A 20,520-nucleotide genomic window follows, 5' to 3' on the forward strand; every position below is an offset into this window, starting at 1 on the left:
TAACCAGAAAAAAGGTATCACCTTGAGCAAAACACATACCTTTGTGGTATATAAAACATGTGCTGTGGAGGGGGTTTGTAGAGAACTCCTTCATACACAGGCCACAAACCACTTAAAATTCTGAAAAGGGAACTCTTTCCACAGCCATTGGGTCCAGTGATTAAAAGATTCATCCCCTCCTGGACCTACAACAGCAATGAAAATACCAAGATGTTACTATGCAGTGTATGTGGCACCAGACAGTCTAAGACCCCCTAGAGGGAGATATGTGAGCATTTATATCAAATTATCAACCCATTTCATTAGTTACCTGCACACATTTATGCAACTATTCTGGAAACAGTGGCATTAGATACAATATGTGGGTTGATATAATGAATATAATTTCTATAATGTCCGAATATTTCTATAAACTATACTGACCATATCACAATGTCAATAAACCACAGCCAGTATCAATTATTATAAGGCAGATTGGGTCCAAAGGTGTTAACAGCATACAGAGCAGTTCTATGACCATCAGTGACATTAACTTAAGCTATGGCAGTCCTATCAAATTACTTGGAAAATTTACTCCACATTGTCCCTTCCTGCTTAATTACCAGTGTTATTCTGGCTGTGATGCACTTGGTTACACTCATTTGAATATTACCCTGCGTTTATATGAGTGTATATTTAGGCATAATCTCGATGTCATTGTCTATGCTTTACATAAATATATTGACCGTTATATTTTCTGTTTTGTCTCTTGAGCCAAATGAATAAATATAACTGTCTCCTTGACCTTAAAGTTGTAATTTTACAAATCTGAAATTCCTACACTGAAGCCATTGCAAGTTTTGCCACAGCTAGGACCCTGTCCTCCTAGTTGCTAATACCTATACCAACAGAGCTAGCAAGAGGAACGCTCTGCTTTAGCTAAATCAAAGGACCTGCTGGAATTATTCATGTTAGTGTTCTTATAACTTCAACTCTTTTTTAAAATAATAACATCTGCACTGGAACATAAGATCAGGATATATATGGGAGTAATTTAGCACAGGTCATCCATTAAAATCGTGAGCAGCTACTGAGTGGTATCTGGAACAGCCTTTTAAAAACAATACAAGTTCTTACTGAGTAAAGACTCCACGGTTGTGGACTTGTGAACTATCTGTCAACTATTAGTACTGCTCTTTGTAGTGATCAAGCAAAACTACATACTCAGTCTTCACTGTTGCTGTGAACTCAGACTTTTAAAGAAGCCTACGTGAGTAAAGTATCCCAATTGCACTGAAATTAGGTAAAGATGGATGCAGACTCCCATATACACCTTTGAAAATCTCAGGTCATTTTTTCACCTGGCAACCTCACCAGAAATCCTCTCTTCTCTTTCCTTGAGCAGGACAAACTACACATGTCTGCCTCTATTGAGCTACTATGCCTACCTTTCTGGACTTCCCCTTTTTTCCATATGCTCCTCCAAGTACTTAACATAAGGTACATGAATTCTGTGCTGTTTATGTTAAAGTGATGGCAACAATCAGAAGATTCTTGCATATCATCTTACTTTGAAGTTTAGTCTGGAAACCACCACATCGCCATTCGGAGTAATAATAGGAACATTTTCACAAATAATTCCATGATCAACATCAATAACTTTGCCTAGAAAGAAAAAAAAAAAAAAATTAGTTTGTGAAACCTTCCATTAAGCAATGATATGTGACAATCTCTGTGCACAACTGAGAAGTATAAGATGGTAAATTTCAAACAACTCTTTTTATGTGCTCCACGTTCCCCTAGTGGAAAATCTGGATAATAAATCTTAGCTAGTCAGAAAGACACTGTCAGCAGTAGCCAAGAATGTGCAATGAATCCTAAATTTGATCATAAATGTAACGCACAGTATGCATCGTAAATATATTATGCGCTATAAAGCCACGTTTATTCACATTCTACCTGTATTTACTGTATTTTGTTTTAAATAGGTGGTCAATACCAACCAGCAAAAGAGATCAAGGACAGCCTTAGCCACAGGCACACCAGTTTACTTGCTCTTGAGGATTCAGTTAGAAAACAGAATTATGTTCACTACCAGCTCTGAAACTCAGAGCCCAGTTCAGCCTCTGCCAGCAACGAGAGCAAAGGAGAAAACATGTAATGGCTTGCTTCCATCTAATTTTGAAGCCACAGACACTATAAATGTGTCTTGTAAGTATTTGTGGAAACCCATATAACATTACGCTCCAGTAGCTACACTTACTATTTGGATTTCTGGCAAATTCAAATATACAGTCTCAATCGGACATTTGGATACTCTGTAACACAAGAACTTTGAAATAAATTCTTCTGGAAACAGTAAAAAAGTGAAAGCAACTCTTAACTTCTCAGTTGCCTGTTAATGGGCTTCTCTAACACAGCCCGCACAGCTGGGCTCCTAGAAAAATAACAGAAACTACTTCTACAGAGAAGATGCAAAGTAAAGAGATTTCTCTTTGTATTAGAAGGCTGCTATTTTTATAACTTTGACTAATCTGAACAAAGGAAAACGGAACTAAGGAAAAGCTGAGTTTATTACAAGAGGATCTGGTAGCATTTCCTTCAGTTAAGGTTAGTTTTACATTTCCCATCAAGAGGTTCTTTGTTCAATTGCTTCTGACTTTGCCCAACTATAACAACCTGGGCAAAAACTTCTGCGCCATGTCCAAGCACTTTCCCCCCCACCCCCCCACCCCCACCCCAAATAAGTTCTATTTAAAACAGTTCTGTGGTGTCCAACATGAGACTATGGAAAATGGAAAGTGTTTTGCTGTTAATGAAAAATTACTTGGATAGAGTGGAGAAATTCTAGTTAAAATAGATCTATGATAAAAAATAGTAAGCCAAGCAAGTAATAAGTAAATTTCATTCTCATAACTTCACAGTGTTTGATTGCAACTTCAGCATGCTTTTAAAGCATATTTATGTGTAATCAGAAATAAAATTTGACAGTATTTGTACAAGATGTACAAAATTTTATTTCAACTTTAAAATTCTGAATTATTAGACACACTATGTATAAGGCAATATTATTATCTGTTAAAAATATCCTAATAGTTTTCATATTTTCACAATGCTTTTATTGACAGCAGTAAAGGCCAGGCACAAAACAGACATCCCTTAGTTACATGAACTTACATTGGATGATTCAAAAGGAAATAAATAGTATGTGTTCAAAGAGCCTTTGGGGAAGCTGAATTATGGTTTGTCTTTTATAACAATGCAGACACCTATACGTTATGTGAGCACGTGCACTTTTATCCACACACAAATCCACTCTGCAGGGGATTTCTGAAGTATCAAGGAGGAAAAACCAGTATTACAATGGGACTTGTCATAAAAAGCGTGGAGCCTGTGGCCTAGATTCATCTGGCCTAAATTCTACTTAAGTCCTTGTGCACAATGCTTGGTCTTGGCTAGCTGCCTCTGAGAGCCTACAACCAGTCAGAAACAAATGCTAGTCACCACTTTGGAGGAAAATTCAGGCGGGATGAAACATGTGACTGTAGTGGAATCAAATCTTGGGAAAAGATTGCAGAGAAATAAGGAGTGGAATATAAGTATACTAGACGAAAAGGGAACGAGAGCATGAAGAGCATGCTTGCATATCTGAACTGTATTTGGGTTTGTTTTTAAAACACAGTTATCTAAAAAGAGCTCCCAAATGACTTTGTCGATCCAGGAACTACAAACCTTTTCTCTTGTACATGACAAAATGTAACAGTTACAAAATGTCATTTCTTTTAATGTCAGCCAAATATTACCAAGATCGACAAGATTAAGACATCAGCTATTTCCACAGCTACCCACCGCACTGCATCAGACTGTTCGATATGAAGAACCTTGTCAGGGGACCTTTGAGAAATCTATGCTGAAGGGCAGCACTGTTGAAATTGCTGGAAGAAATTATTTCATAAAGAGCACTTTGGTGCCTTCAGCTCCACCAAGGTTTAAGTTTTCAGAAGCCAAAGGGAGGGAATGAGGCTTTTCAACACCACAGAGGGGAAAAGCAGAAGGGGTGCACTGGGAAAATTGGGAAAAGCCCATTGTAAAAGCTGCTTTTAAGTATCTCGGAGAGAAGCTGGACGCAATAGGAAGAGAGAGGTGTCACATAATGGAGCACAATAAAAAATAGATGTACACAGAAAACGCTTTGGGGAGAGTGCACACAGAAAGACAGTGGCACCAGAAGGACACAGGACAAAGATAGGAAAGGTAAGGTATATATTGATCAGATCATTTGGGAGGCGAGGGGAAGGGCAAAGTTGTCAGCCCATTTTCAGTTGAAAATTTCCACTAAATTATGAAAAAATAAGCATAGGCTGATTCTTGGTCGCTGAAAACGAAGTAGTATTTTCATCAAAAACTACTGAACCAATCTGTCTTTCCCTCCTACCCAAACAAAATAATGTGGTGTTTGAAGACAAAAATATTACAGTCTCAGTTTTCTGAAAAAAATTGTGTCTCAGGAAAGCTGGCTATCTTCATGTAAGAATAATAATACCACCACCACCAATAACAATATAGCTGAAATGCCTTTTTCATTGAAAGTTTTCACAGAAAACAGTTACTTTGTGGATTAGAAAAGTACTGCACAAGCACAGAGTTACAAAACAGCAGGAAGTTAAAATGGAAGGTAACGTGGTCTCTGGTGTATTAAGGCTAGGAGGCTGATCTGTTGTAGAAACAAAACCTCTGTTCACGTCCTCTCCCACTGCACCGCCGCCTCCCCCCCGCTCCAGGAAATACATGCAAATATGCATTAATTACCTTTGATTTCCAAGGGCCCATCGATGTGCAATTCCACTTTATCTTCATTCTTGCTGTTGTTTTTAGACCCTTGAATAACAGCAGTTCTTTTGTAAATACCTCTCTTCACCTCATCAAAGACTGAAAACATGTTGTAGACACGGGCAGTGTAGCCTGCTAGCTCAGTAACCTGAGAAACGACAAATGCCTCATTTCAGTTATTCTTCACAAATTCTATAAATTAAGTGTTTGGCCAAAGATTCATGGAAAATCGTCCTGGCTATTCTGAGTCAGTGTTTCTCAAACACTGTTCTGGAAGGATCAACAATGCATCTTTCAACGCCTATCAATTTTCATTCCTTGAGATTCTGTGCTAACCCATATGCCATCCACAGCTCCTACAAGTCAGCAGACAGAGACAGTTTGAGGGGGACAGATTTCAGCCAGTGTAAGCTATGATAGCTCCAATAAATGAGAAGGTTGCAGGGACTGCTCTTCTCTGCAGATCAGCAGAGCCTTCACCCAACAGAGAATAGCTATTAGTATATCTGAAAACAGAGAGCCTATCACACCAGAGAAAAACAACATCTCTGTGTTTGCCAGCAAAATAAAGGCCCACAGAAGTGAGAAAATTTGGCATCTATAACTTTTATGTCTACCTCCCTGCATTCCCAAAACCTCCTGTGGGAAAGGTGTGCTTTCTCTGTAAAACAGGCAGCATCAGAGCATCCTAATCTAAAACACAGTACAAAAAAGAAATTACTCTTCTGTCCACTGCATGCTAGAGTACCAAAGCTAAATCCAAGTTCTTGGCTTAGAACTGGACACTTTTAAGATGGGGTAAGGCCTCTCAAAAGGCTTTCTCCTTTCTTGGGTCCTTTTGTCACATTTTCCACCTGGTGAAGACAAGAACAAAGGATCTCTGGGCATGGTAACTTCCTATTCATGATACCACCAAGAACTCACAAAGAACTGCCTCCATCTGCTGGCAGCAACGAATTAAACCTGGACATCTTATAAATGTATTATTTGATGGTTTTACAAGGATGAATTTTTATACTATATAGATAAGATAAGAATAGCAAGAAAATTAGTTCAAGATTATAAAATCATTGACTTGCTGTAGTTAAACACATAGAACCCATTATTGATTTCACCTGCTACAGCATACATAATTCCAAAATAAAATCCTCTATAAATTTCACTATTTGTGCCAGATTTAGAAGTGAGTGCTAGTTCTAGTCACATGGCCGTCACCCCACTGGAGGTTAACAAGTATACAACATCTCAAAAAATTCAGTTTGAAAAGAGTTATCAATGTTATCCATCAGCTGTATATTGTTCTGCATTGGTAATTGCCTCAACAGCTGTGAAAAATTGAGCTAACACCACCTAAGGCAGTAGGTAGCACACAGGAGCTGTAACATCATTCTCCAGACTGGAGTATTTCTAGCAATTTCAGTGGGAGCTCGTGCCAGGACTGAGTGCTCTGCACAGCATCAGCAGTGCCATTAGATGGAGAGAATCCTGCATGTGATGAAGGACACTTGCAGCAGCTGTGCACCAGGAGAAACACAAATGTAGTTCAGTTTCTAAACCACGACCCTACAAACCTGCTTTGTCAAAACACTAAATACTACCATCTAAACTAGTGACCTGCAAAGGAAAGTTGAGCCTACCTCATCTGCACACTGAATTACATTGACTGGAGGAGACTGCTTTGGTGGATCAAGTGGGCAAGAACTGGCCCTTCACTACCACTTGAAGTGGATTGAAATACACTGTCCTTTGGAAACTGCCTGAACCACAAAATGGGAATGACAATGTGATTGAAGTACCACAGTGTCTCTTTAAAAAGAAGTATAAATGTAAAATTAAGATGGAAATTCATAGACTTGGTCTTCGATCTCATGCTGGCTAGATTGAAATCTCATCAGGTTATAAACAAAGTGAGTTTGTTCAGTTGTTCATACTACATTGTGGGTATTTTGTTTCCAAAAAATAAAACCACAATGTTTTTAAGATCCCATGTACATTATATAAATAACTGAAATGTTGAAAATAAAATAGAAATTACATCAGTGTATACTAGGTTATCTGGTAGCAGCTTTAGAGCAGAGGCCAAGCAGGGGAACAGCTAATGGAGCATAGGTCAAAATCACAGTCCATTAGAAGAACACCTTCTGAGAAAAGCACATGCTCTGGCTTTGTCAGAGTCTGTATCCGAAGCTGCCAAACTACCCCTTCTCCTCCAGTTTACAAAGCTGTAGCTATTATGGCTGGATTCCAAGTAATAGAATCCATAGTCTTTGATTAGCTGCCTAGCTAATGCATGTCTCCTCACACAGCACTCCTCACACTGGGAAAAGTGGTCCCCACCAAAGGGATGAGCAAAACCAATTAACAAATGCAGAACAAACTTTCTGGAGAAAATGCTGAGGAGAATAACAGTACTGCCTCACTTTTCTTTTGCTTAACAGCTGGCATCTAGAGAAACCTCCCAAGAGAGACCACAGATGAAAGCCCAACTTTACTGGAATTTGGATAAGGACTTGAAACGTCTCTGATCTTCCAGATGAACATCCCATACTTCTAGACTATTTGCTGTCCCAAGGTGGATTTACTCCCGCTAGAATGTCTCTATTTTGCAAAATTACTTCAAATTTAACAGATTCACGATACTGAAAACAGCCCTACAGTTTAGGTGGCCAAGAAGTAAGGACTCAGTTCTCTTTGCATTTCATACAAGACATGACTGGAACAGGTTGCCCAGAGAGGTGGTAAATGCCCTATTACTGGCAAAGTCAGGTTGGACAGGGCTCTGAGCAAGCTGATTTGGTTGGAGATGTCCCTGCTCACTGCAGGGGGGTTGGACTAGATGACCTTTGAAGGTCCCTTCCAACCCAAACTGTTCTATGACACTTCCAGCAAAAGAGTCCCAATACATTGAAGGCAGACAGCTTGAATTCAGGTCTGTGCTCCAAACAGACCTTGAACCTTTATCACTGACATTCCAGGAACTCCTATTGCTCTCCGATGGCACCTGAGCACAGGTATTAAAAATGATATTTACATGTTGCACCATACTAGCAGCCATGCACTTTAGACTCTTTATCAACTTAACTCTAAAGATAAAATATCAGTTCAAAGATCTCCACGGATTTAGTTGCAATAGAATTTGTCTTTGAAAATTGCGCTTTTTTTTTTACATTTTATATTAAATGTAAATTCTGTTTTACTTTTTTCCTCTTGTTTCACGTATGACATGTACAGTACCTCTTTGTATGAAGACATAATCCTTTCAATAGCATCTGCTCCAGAGATCAGCAAGTTTCGTGATGTAGTAAAAGCTTCTGTTCTTTCACTAACCATTGCCTGTTTCTGTCCATCTTCCAATTCTAAAAGTAAAAGAAAGTTTTCTGTTAAAATATTCTTCTGAAAACTATCTCTACAAATTAAATTGTGATTAGAATGTGAGCCATTATAGAGTAGCTTTTAAATTAAGAAAAAGTTAACTCTACAAAGACAACCTTTCAAAAAGAATTGCTGAATGTAGATTCAAACCCAAAAAGAACTGATAGCTTGGTAACAAAGAATAAGTGGGAGTATATGGAATTCACCTTCTTAGGCAAAACATGCTCTTCTTTTATACTATTTGTCTATCTAGGTTATTTTCCTTTTGATATATCACTATTCAACCTAAATTTTTTAAAATATGAAAGACTCAAACCTAAGCAATGATCTGAAACATAATTAATATAATTTTTACTACCTTTGCAATTATTCATTTTCAGCTTTACTTATTCACTGACTTCCTGTAAAAGGAGACATTCATATTGATGGAAATTTGGCAACATTGTTACATTTCTATAAAAAAGCAAGAAGCTCTTTTATTATCAAAGGCATGGTTTAACTAGGATACCTCTCTCTCACAACACTGTTCCTCTCTACATCTGACTCCAGTAAAAGTTGTGATGCTTTGTTTATGACACTGTATCCTATTAGCAAGAAAATTCTTGCTCCACGTGAAGGAGTTATCTCAAAAGAACATGTCAGCAACATCAGGTAAGGAGAAAACCACAGCAGAAATCGTAGAAGATACCAGAGAAATAAATCTGTTTATATTTAACGTATCTACACATACTCTTGCTGCCACGTGAGCTACAGATTTAACAGCATAGTCAATTTGCAAGGTTTGCTTCCTGAAGGAATTAAGATTTTTTTTAAAACGGCTGAATGTTTTAAGACTGAATGTTGTTTCAGTGTTAATAGTTGCGTTACAAAAAAGAAGACGACAATGAAGAAGACAAAAACCACTCAAAGATTTTTCACATACAAGATTTAGAATGAAAGGTCTCAAAGGTTTTCTGCATCACAGAATATTGCTTAAGTCTGTTGCAGAACAGGGTCATGATTTTTTTTTTCTTAAGTTTGTAAAGTTTTTTAAAAGTTGTGTGGTTTTTTTATTAAGTTAAGCTACTGCTAGGCATCAGGCTAGGCAGGGTAAGGAGTGGATCCAGTGTGGCAACTCCTGCATCAGCAATTGTTACTAAAATCCTCTGTGGTGTTTGCACAGTGCTGATGATCAAGAAAATCCAGGAGGAATTCCCTGCAAGTATAATGTGACTAAATTTTATGGGCTAAAACAAGCAACGCAAGAGTATAGCATACAATACTTTTTTTTTCTTGGCGAGTAACTGTCTCATCTCCCTGATGAGACCTCATTCTAGAATTCTGGTGTCTAGAAATCTGCATGAAGTACCAAAGCCAGACGAATCTTTCTGTCATCTAAATGTTTGGGGTTTTTTTTTCATTTACACAGCCATAAAGGTATCTACAAAATTTCAGCTGAATCACTGAAATACACGATGGATAATCTAGGAAAAACTTTTTAAAAAATCTTACATCCTAATTTTCCACATATATATACAGACACACATACAGACACCATCTATATGTTACTCTTTCTAGCCTCAGATGTTTTTTATAACAATTTTAAGACACATGTTCAATTTTTTTAGCTTAAATTCTACATTAGTACACTGACAACTAATTGTATGTAATGTAGCCACCTGAGACTCAACAAGAGGCCTGCTTTTTTATTTTTTTTTTTTTTAAAGACAGAAAACCTCTTGCAAAGGGAGACATTACAAAATCCTTTCTCATGTAGTTCTCTTATTTTAAAAAGTTATTTCCACTACAAGAGGAATAAACGTAGGGGATAAGGAGAATTCAGTTAATTTATTCTTAAAAAATGGAATTTGTCTCTTTCTTCTCAGAGAACCAATTTTTGTTGATCTTGTTATAGCTCATGCAGCCCACGCTATGCAGAAACACCACAACTAAATTTAGGAATCAGGTATGGTTTAATTATACTAATGCAGCATTCCTTCTGTATGTAAATGCAGAATTTACTGACAGCTGCTTCCAGCACTCAGGCTAGGTCATCTAGTAAGAGTTTATAGACAAACCACTTCATCAGGCATTTAGGGGCATCTGAAAAATTAAAATTATACAGAACTTATGAGCATTTCACTGTTCCAAAACACAAGCTCTTGTATTACATGCCTAACCCACCAAGATCACTTTCCTTGAGCTTTTTGTCCACAACATTTTTCATATGGCTGGCCTCCTGTGTCTGAAGAAGTGGTGCCTTGTAACAGGGCAGACAGACTGTCTCTGTCTCATACAGAATCTAACATTTCCCTTTTCATCTTCATTTATGTAACTGATAGTCATACTTGTTTTATAAACAAAGATAAGTGTCCGCCCTGTCTAGAGAAATCAAAGTCTTGCTTCCAAAAATAGTTACTTTCCACAAACTGATGAGAGACATGACATTTGGAACACCAATGGTTTAATACAAAAATAATGAGAAATGTTATCAAATGGGAATCTTGGCTTTGCCAGTTAATTTCTTCCCTGAAATATGTAACAGAATTAGCAAATTTCAGTCAGAAATATCACCATCAAAGAAGATTCTTTTTTGGGTTTATTGCAGGATTATTTTTCTACTTTATTTTTTCCCCTTCCTGAAGAAGTGTACAAAATCTATTACTTTACACATTAGTCTCAAGTCTGGTCATGGAGCCAGTTTTCTGCATATCCCTGATTCTGGCGATTTATCCTAAAGTAATAAATCCACTATCTCTTCCTTTAGATATGAACAAACTTGCATCTGACCTGCCGAGGCACAAAGCACTGTTTTCCCAAGCAGGTCAACGGTAAGTTCAGGTCTGCTTGACTCTTTGAATACCAGTTGTACTTCGCACTGGTCTTGACAGTGCTGACTTGTCACTATTACGTTTGTGATCCATCATTATGATATGTCTCAGGTCTCCATAATAACCCCTGCGCTTTAACGGTTTACGTTGCTGGTGGCAAATACTCTGCTTTACAACACGAGCCATTGCCACATCTTTCTTTTCTCCCACATTTGAAAAGTTATTTATCAAAAGAATACTCGCGAGTAACGGGAATGTTACTTAGTTTAGCATGAACATGAGTCTTTTTACTTCATGCTTTAATACCAAGGAGATACTTACAATGTGTGGTTACATGATTTTTTTTCTTGACTTTACTCGTTCCTGTCTTAGCAGAAAGACTTCTCTCACTTTTTCTGTCATGCTGATAACCTTCACTGTGAGGTGAAACGGCTTTGTACAGACTCTTCTGTTTGGAATAGGACCTCCTGATATTTTTGAAGCTGTTGCCAGGATGCCAGCCAGGGTCCTTGATACAGTACCCTCCCAAGCCGTGTGATGGGCAGCGGCTCGGACAGCTGAACACCCAGCCATGCACCGACACAACTGCAAGTAAGCTAAACCATGCGGGGGCTGCACAAAGTCATCCTACAGGCTGAACCAAGCTTGTCCAGCTGGACAGCCCTGGCTCAGAATATAACTACCCAGACCTGCACGGAACAGAATTCACTCATTCCTGATGAAACGTACCCAGCTTAGAACTGATCTTTCTGCAGACGTTGTAGGATCTGTGCTTAAAGAATCCCATTGAATTTGTAATAAATGCTGTGGTTCTAATTACGCATAAGGAAGCCTGTCGAAGCAAACTTCCCCACTTGCCTTTCACCACCCTTCCTTAATTACTTCCTTTCTGTTCATTCTCTCTCTTTTTTTCTTTTTTTTTTTTTTGAAAAATAGCATCTGCAATAACACTACTTGAGTCTAGTTTCACTTCCTGGAAGGATGTCAAAAATGATACCATCCAAGCCTAGAATCTGAATTTCACCTTCTCTTCTGCCAAGGAGTCAGGTAAAAACAGCAGTTCCTAACAGGTTAACATGTAAGAGAGTAATTACCTATAATTACACTATGGTTTATGGAAGGAAGAGATAAGCCCTCTAGGAAAGTTAGTAGTATCATTTTGTAAAGTAGCAGGAGATGCTGCAAAAATCAGCCTGCCATCCCAGCAGTGAGAGATGCTGCAAAAATCAGCCTGTCACCCAAACAGTGGCCAGTAAAAAGGACAGCAATTATCATTATAAACTCATGTGACACAAGGATCCTCTAAGTCCTGAATTCATACTGGTCATCAGGTTTATGTTCAAAGTTGGATCTTTTGCATTGCTCTTTCCTCAGCTGACTTGTTATGCTTGAAAGTTATGCACAGGATATGGATGTTGTGATAAAATCTGTGAATAATAAATAAATGTGAATGGCAGTCAAGGGAAGTCCAATCTTTAGAGGACATAACCTTAAAGAAACATTTAGAAATTAAGTAAAAAAATGGTATTACCGCCATCTGCAAATCCCGTTGCAGTGATGATGGGCACAGCGACCATAATCATGCCACAGCTACTCCAGACATACTTCATCAGGAACTGCTCTATCATGACATACCATAGACGTTTGGACAAAATTAGATTCATTTGATCCGCCAAAGCCTTGTAGCTTTTCTGCAGTTGTTTCATTTCTACCTACAATTAAGAAATAAAGCTTTTATACAATGCAACAAAGAAGCACATGTCACACAAGGTATGTTCCCATACATGCAAGAAATAATCAGGTACCCAGAATTGTGACTTCTAACTCACACCTGCTGCATGGTACTTTATTTTCACAGTGCTTCAGTCTCACAGCGAAAGTGCACACCTTTATGCGAGTTAACAGACCTAGTTCTTATTTACACCATCATCCCCCAATAGCACACTGGCAGGTTTTCAGCTCTTTTGAGATCTCTGATATACAAAAGGACAAGGCAGTCACAACAGCTGATTCTAACAACCAAAATAAGATTGATTCCACATCCTTTTAATAAAGCTGCAGCTGTAGAGTTTCACAGCAACTGAAACTCTTCACATTGGAGAGCATTTGGGGATCAATTATCTCCAATGACCTGAAGTTGCCGAGCTGATCCCTGAAATGCAATGCTCCTTGTTTTTGCAGACAGTCTGGAGGAAGAGAAAACTATCCCAAGAGGTTTAACAAGTCAAAGACAGTTGCAAATCAACATGATGTAATGCGTTCAGTAAAGCCAGTATATGTGGAAACCGAAAAAATCTTTCATTTAGCACATTTAAAACATTACTATAGTCAGCTTTTGAGAACGATTGCTTCTACCAAAATAAACCATTTACATTATATAATCACTGCTCAACTGAAAGGGCTTTCATTTTCACCTTACATGAAACAACTTCTCTTTTGCAAATCATGTTTGGAAGACGTTACGGCCAAAATTCACTTCTAATAAAAACATGAACACTTCCTTAATAAGGTGGCTTTAAAACAAGCCCTTAGTTTATGTAACTGTGACTGCTGAAGTACTGTACTTAAGCTATTTTAAGACTCTGATGACTACATCTTTGCTTAGCTATGTAAAAGAGTGTCAAAGGTTGTAGTGCTCTCTGTGCTATCACGGAGTTTTCCCCTAGACTTTCTGGTGTGCGCTGGCTGCGATTTCTGCAGCATTAAAACTGGTGGTTCATAAACATGGGTGGGGGGAAAACAAAAAGCCTGGAAAGGTTAAGTAGAAGGGACTGGGTAGGGGAAAAACAATAACAGAGATTAGCTTTCTAGAAAACCATAGGATGCAGCTGCAAAACAGGAACATTGTCAGAGCACAAGGGAACTACGGTCCGCTCCCCCCAGATACTGCCTGTGAGACGGCATTTTCCCAGGAAACGGGAAGTGCTAGCTGTAAACAGGTTTAAATGTCAGAGGGACCCAAAGTGCTCGGGGAGGGCAGCAGAGGAAGCCCAGATCAGGTTCGGCACTGCAGGAGTGACCCCAACACCTTCCAATTTCTCTCGTCCTTACCTTGTGCCCTCGGTAAAAGGCGATCTCTTCCACGTTGGCAATGATGCGTGAATGCATGAAGCGCAGATAGCCTTTCTTGTGAGCCTCCTCAGCCACCAGCTTGCCAAACTTGGGCGAGCAGGCTTTGAGCACGCGGGCCGTAGCATAGACGACGAGCCCAGCCAGCACCGTGGGCCCGATGGGGTTAGCCCCCCGGGACCGCGCTGTGCGGATGAGGGTGTAGGAGGTGAGCATGACATCCAGGATGGGCTTGGTGAGGTTGGAGTAGAGATGCGCCACGGACTGCGAGAACATCATGATGTCCTCAGTGAGGGACTGGTCAGGGTTGGCCAGCCGCCCGTCCATGCTGATCACTCTGTAGTAAGTCTGGTTGGCAAAGTAGGTCTCATAGGCGTGATCCACCAGGCGCGTGCGGAAGGCGAGGGCCAGCTTGCACTCCAGGTACCGTATGGTGCTGTTCACAAAAGTAGCTGGGATGGCAATCATCAGCCATTTGATTAATTTGAAGACAAAGCTCCTAGGCTGTTTTTCCACGATGCTTTTCACAATCTTCCCGTCAAGGGCTGCCACATAGATGGAGAGGAAGGTCCTGGAAACCAAAGCGACCGAATGGAGGCAGAGCAAACCCAGCTCGGCGCTCACCAGCTTTGGGAAGAAGAGCTTGCGTAGTTCCAGCAGCTGCTTGAAAAATTCCGCGTTCACGGCCGGGGAGGCTCTGCCCCGGCTGCCGGTGAGGTGCGGCGCCTCCCGGCCCCCGTCAGTCCGGCCGGCATCCTGCGCGCCGCCTCCGCAGCCCGCCCGCCGTACGCGCCTGCGGATGATGGGGTAGAGGATTCTGAGCCCGTACGCCGCAGCCAGCAGGCACGCAGCCCTCTGCGCGGCGCTCGCCCGGCTCCACTGCACCCGCCGGGCCGCCGCACGCAGCATGTGGGTCATCCTGCCCCGCCGCAGGCACCGCTTCGCGCCGGTCCTAGCGGCGGCGGCTCACGCCCGGCGGGAAGCTCGGCTTCGCCGGGTCTTCATCGGGCCGCCGGGCACCGCGGCTCCCCGCCGGCCGCCGTGCCCTGACAGGCGCCGCGAGAGCCCTGCCTCCGAGGGGTGACGGCCGCCTTCAAAGCGCGGCGCGTTGCACAGCGCAGCCCGGCGCCACGCAGCCCGCCCCGCCGACCACCATTGGCTGCGCCGCGCGGGGCGGCACCGGCAGCGGCCCGGCTCCCCCGCACCGCGGCCAGGGCCGCAGCCGCTCGCTCGGGGCCCGGGCGCAGCGGTGGCGGCGGCAGCGCGGGGCCCGCGGCGACAGCGTGTCCCCCGGAGCTCGGCCCCCGCTGCCCCGCCGATCCCCCGGAGCTCGGCCCGGCTGCGCGGCGGGTCACCGGAGCTCGGCCGGGTAGCGCCGTGGCTCGCCTCAGGCTGCGGCCGGCCCTTTCCTTCCGCCTGCCCTGCGGAGCAGGCACCGCCTCCGGCCCCGGCGGCGCGGGGGAGGCGGCGGCGGCGAGAACTGGGGCCCTGCGGCACTCCCGGCGGCGGCGGCGGGGCTCCGCGTTGCCCCCGGCGCCAGCCTGAGCCCGCCCCCGGCGCGGGAGGGCTGCACCGTGGCCTCAGGGCGGGCGGGGGCTGCGGAGCAGGCCGGGCTCGAGAAGCGCGGGGGGGGCACGGTGGCTCCGGGGCACCGTTTTCAAAATACGCGTAACTTACGCCCTGCCCTCCTGTCAGGAGGAAGCCGGTGTTGGGCTCTCGCAGCGTTATCGGGCAAAACCAGCCCCGACCCGGCCGCACGGTCCCTGCAGCAAAACCAGGCAGAATGTGCGCAAAGGAATTAAGCCAGCTGTCTTGCTGCTTTGGTTTTCGCTTTTCCTAATTTCTTATTCCTACTTGCTTGGAAAAGGTGCTGTATTTGAAATGGCAGGGGGAGGATCAGAATACTTAAAAAAATGCTTTTAGTCCCTTCACATTGAAAATGAAGTAGTGGTATGTGACAAAGCGATAGTTTAGGAGATGTGTGTGTAAAAAGAGGTTTGAAAAACCTATTAGGTTATAGAAAATCCTATTAGGCATGTTCAGGAGTGCTGAGGAGCCCAGCCTTCCCCTGGAAATGGAAGGGGAGATGAGGCCACCTACCTCACCATAACTGTATACACAGAGTTAAATCAAGTGACATTACTGACATTACCCTCTTTGGAAAGAGTGCAATGATGATGTTTAGATAGCAACACAAGATTCAGGATGAAGAAATAATATCCTTGGTTTGAGAAAGAAAGAGAGTGCTTTGCTTTTGAAAATCAGACACCACTTAGCAATGCGTCCAGGTGCCTTCCAAAAAGCCCAGCGAGACAAGACTAAGTAAGATCTATTTCTTGCTTCTTGCTAGGAGGTTGCACATCTTGTGTCCACAGTGGGCTGGACAGTTATGTAGAGAAGATGTGGGATAATCTTGGAGCTAACAAGACTTTCTGCCAGTAACGACAGGCTAGAGATCTGGATAGAGGCCCTTCTAGCTTGCAACTTTTTTTTTTTTTTTAAATACAGTACCCAAAATAAAGCTGGGAAAATGTCAAAATCTGACCTAGTGCCGTACAGCTAACATTCAGTTAGTAGGTAGGCCTGGTTTCACTGCAGATTTTGTCAGTAAAATAGAAAGGTTTTTCACAGCACAAAGACACAAGATACACTGGCTAAGAAATTGCTTTGCCTAGGGTTTGTTATTTCTTAATCATGATCTCCAGTTGGATACTTCCCATTCTGGCTTCTGTGTATCACAGTGTGCTCTTAGATTTTGCCAGACCACAGTTATTTACAATATTCCATTACTCTAGCATTTTCTTACCGAGGGGAAAGTTCACAGATCTCTTTCGGTTCTCCATATCTGCTGACCTTTCACTTCACAAGATCCCGGAGAACTGAAGCCTTTGGTGACTTGGCGGTAAGCGCAGACATACACCCTAGAGTCAGATCTGTGGTAACATCTAAGTAAAGCAAATCTGGCAGTGCAGTGTTTCAGTCAATTAAAGCAATGTGTTTTCTTCTTTTGCAAGTATGGAGAAAAGCCTAAACTGTTGTTTTAAATACACCCTTTCTTCTGTTCTTGCTGCCTCATGAGTTTTGCTCTGCCACAGTCCTGTTCTGCAATCCATGCACAAACTCCTCTTTGTGGAACATGGCCTTAGGTGGTAGATTATGATTATTTTTTAGTGGTGAAGGCAGCAATTTTACTACATTTATAATAAACCATCATAATAACATTTCTCAATATTACTGGAAAAATAATTACCAAAGCTGCAGTAATATTGGTGCAGTGTTCAGTGCTCTGTTGTCTCCAGAGTTTCTACTGACTGTATTTTAAAACTTTTGAGGATATATGCAATCAAATAAATTTGAGTAACTGAGGTGGTGGGGTTGGGAGGATGTTGATATTAGAACCAGAATATTTTGGGGTTTATCCCCTCTTAAGGAAAACTAGATTCTGGGTTTTTTTTAGTACCAAGTGATTGGTTTTTAGTCTCATGGTTAGTTTTCATCAAACACATTAAAATAACTTGAGTGCGTTTACTGAATATAGGAACCAGTAACTGAGGAGGAAGAGGCACTTATCCTATTTTTTCTAATTATTTAATATTCTGTAATAATTTTTTGCTATTTTAAGTCAATAGTCCAGCAGAACAGAATGCCATAATTCTGCTCTCAACTACAAAAATGAAAGTTTATTATCCGAACAGTGCTTCTCTGATGACGAAAGTAACAGAATTGCTGTGGAAGTAACAGAATTGCTGTCTATAGAAATTATTTGCACTTGGATACAACCACAAAGCAGAAATGGAAACAATGAATATCAGGCTGACTAAACCCCATGAGTGTTTGAATATGCAGGAACTAAAGTGTAATCATGGCAACACTGATGCCTCATTTTTCTCTTCTATTTTATGTCCACTGGTTCCCACTTGAGCACTTTGTCCTTGCACAACTTTGTGTCTGCAGTGGAGATAGTGGAATTGCAATACGCAGGTTATTATGTAAGAGATTATCAGTCAACCTTACTGTTGTAATTTTCTGTACCTTTTGAGTCAATGTTTGAAAAAATAAAATGTGCAGGTTTTGAAGCCAAAGGCAATTTACTTGGTGTCTTATATGCTCCTAACACAGGTCCAATGGCTGTAACGTCAGTCTTTGCAGTAAACTGGAATTTCCTTGCTTCTTATGGAGTTATCCATTATGCTATAAAGACATACAAAATAAAAAATAAAGGTATTAAAAAATAGATATAAATGATGTATTTTGTATCATTGCTATTTGGCATATTTAAAATGTAGATACAGGTAGCTCATGCATAAAGTACATAGTAGCTTATATGTGGGTGAAGTGTATGTGAAACGTAAAATATGAATCCACACAGTGCCTGTTGTTTTCAATTACATACTAACACTGAACTATAAATAATTTCTGAAATATGGTGTACTGTAATATGGTGAGCTAGGAATGCCTGTTTTTTTTCTTTAATTTTGAACTGTATTTTACATACTGGTGTGGGAATAGTAGGACTCTGAGCCAAATTCAACAGAGGACAATCATACCAGCCATTACTCAAGTAAATACCTTACTCTGAAGTACTTCCAAAGTTTCTGTTGCTTTAATGTCGTCACTTACATAAGTACACCCACAGAATTAGTTTGCAACATCAAGGCAAACCAATGACAAATCAGACCTTTTGATCAGAAAAAGGCGATAAGATACCTGACCTTTGATTTAAAATTTATAGCAGCAGAAATTGTCTGCTTATTCTGCCTGGTTTAGTGAAGCTGTTGGCCATAATCATATACCTTAGTAGAATATCCAGAGAGTGTAATTCATTTAAGATCTGGAGATTTAAGCCAAGCAAGAAGCTTCAGTTTTAACGTGACAGATGTGGAAGTTTGTTGAAGAAATGTCACTGTGATGAAACCGGCCTGATCCTACCAAGTCATTGGTTTCAGCTGTTCTGGTCCTGATGAGGCCACATGGGACTCAGAGCAGGCAGAGATGCGTTATGGCAAGAGGGTAGAGAGGAGAAAGGGGAAGGTCCTGCTGTGTTGTTTGGCTCCTGAGTGTAGGCACCACAGAGATGGTGTAAATGGGGGCATTCCTGCACCACTTGGCCCCTTGCCCTTATTCTGTCTCCGGGAGATACACACTTGCTGCTGTAAATTCAAACCCTGCATGACTTGTAGGTTATGAGCTTATCCATAATGGATTTGAGTAATCTGGCTGACTGATCAGAAACAGTTCTGACTTCTGAGAACAGCATGATTCTAGACAGAATACAGCTCTAGAAAGAAGTGTAAACAAGTTATTTTCTCTTTAGAGAGGGAGATGGAGAGGGAAAAGGCCAAGGATAGAGAAGGTCAGTGTCAGCTGCTCCAACCACAGTGAACTGCTCACTAATTATCTCAGGCAAAGAATTACACTTTTAATATTTAGGCTTTAATACTTGAAAACTTTCATATCTGGATTTTTTTCAGACATATTTCTCTTGTTAAATTTATTTTGTATTCCATATAGATAACTCAGCTGAACCCAGCAAAATAAGAAAAATACAGTTATGGGAAGCATGTGTCTATTTCATGCCTTCAGAAGTCTCAAATGTTGTTACTTACATTTTTCAGGTTTTGCTTTAAATCTCTAAAGGTTTCTATTCTCAGATCATCTGAAGAAAATGCTAACGTTACCTTATTAATCCTTTTCCCAAGTGCATTGTAAACACACAAGCTACATGCTAAGTGCATGTACTAATAGTACAGCTATAAGTGTTAAGATCATGTAGCTGTTACCAATTAGCAATGGTTATATTGGCACTGCCTGCAGCAGAGCCACTGTTCTACTCTGCAAAAGCGCGGGCAGGAACAAATCCACAAAAATAATCTATCCTAATCATGTACCCCAAATGAGGTCTGCTGCCATCCTTTTGTCAGGCCTCAAGGATTTTTTTGAGGGTTTACAGCTGGTAAACATGACAACAAAAATATAATCTACTGCAATTTGTTCATTAACACTTATTTGGGAGACTTCTAAACATTAAGGATAAGCAAACCATTTCAAGCCAGTGCTCCACTGAGCACAGTATTATGTCTCTAATAATAGCTCTAAGCACATATCCAGGGAAGAAAAAGAATTACAAGTACATATAATGCTACCTCCCCTGCTGTAGCTTCATACCCTCCCAACCTTTGGCCATTTTCAGCTGTGAGAATTTCACTAGACTGAGAGCTTTTTTGATGAAATATTCCTCTTTTAAAAGTACTTGTCCAGTCTCTCTTGAAATCATGAAAACCCTTACAAAAATAATACCATTCTTTACAAGCAGCTCCTCAGATCTACCATCCCATAGATGAAGAACCACTCCTTTCTGCTTACTTTGGCCCTGGCTCACCCAGGTTCTACTTTATGCCCACCTACACCTGTTCTGGAAGAGGCATTAAACAACAGAGTGCGCGCTCTCTCTCTCTCTATC

General features: G+C 41.2%; 1 protein-coding gene across 2 annotated transcripts in view; it reads right to left on the reverse strand.

Moving 5' to 3' along the window:
• Nucleotides 1–15,108, reverse strand: part of ABCD2 (ATP binding cassette subfamily D member 2) — a 49,825-nt gene extending 34,717 nt beyond the window's left edge. The window contains exons 1-6 of one of the 2 annotated variants that reach the window (XM_040594804.1): nucleotides 14,043–15,108; nucleotides 12,526–12,703; nucleotides 8,044–8,165; nucleotides 4,789–4,957; nucleotides 1,550–1,644; nucleotides 40–185 (exon numbers count right to left, since the gene is read on the reverse strand). In XM_040594804.1, the coding sequence (XP_040450738.1) occupies nucleotides 40–185; nucleotides 1,550–1,644; nucleotides 4,789–4,957; nucleotides 8,044–8,165; nucleotides 12,526–12,703; nucleotides 14,043–14,978 (1,646 nt within the window). In that variant the 5' untranslated portion in view covers nucleotides 14,979–15,108. Of the gene's footprint in view, nucleotides 1–39; nucleotides 186–1,549; nucleotides 1,645–4,788; nucleotides 4,958–8,043; nucleotides 8,166–12,522; nucleotides 12,704–14,042 lie in introns of both variants that reach the window. The other variant, XM_040594803.1, reaches the window with a different exon arrangement.
• Between the last annotated feature and the right edge of the window lie 5,412 nt (nucleotides 15,109–20,520).

Source organism: Falco naumanni, chromosome 5 (genome assembly GCF_017639655.2).
Source record: "Falco naumanni isolate bFalNau1 chromosome 5, bFalNau1.pat, whole genome shotgun sequence".
NCBI classification, from domain to species: Eukaryota; Metazoa; Chordata; class Aves; order Falconiformes; family Falconidae; genus Falco; species Falco naumanni.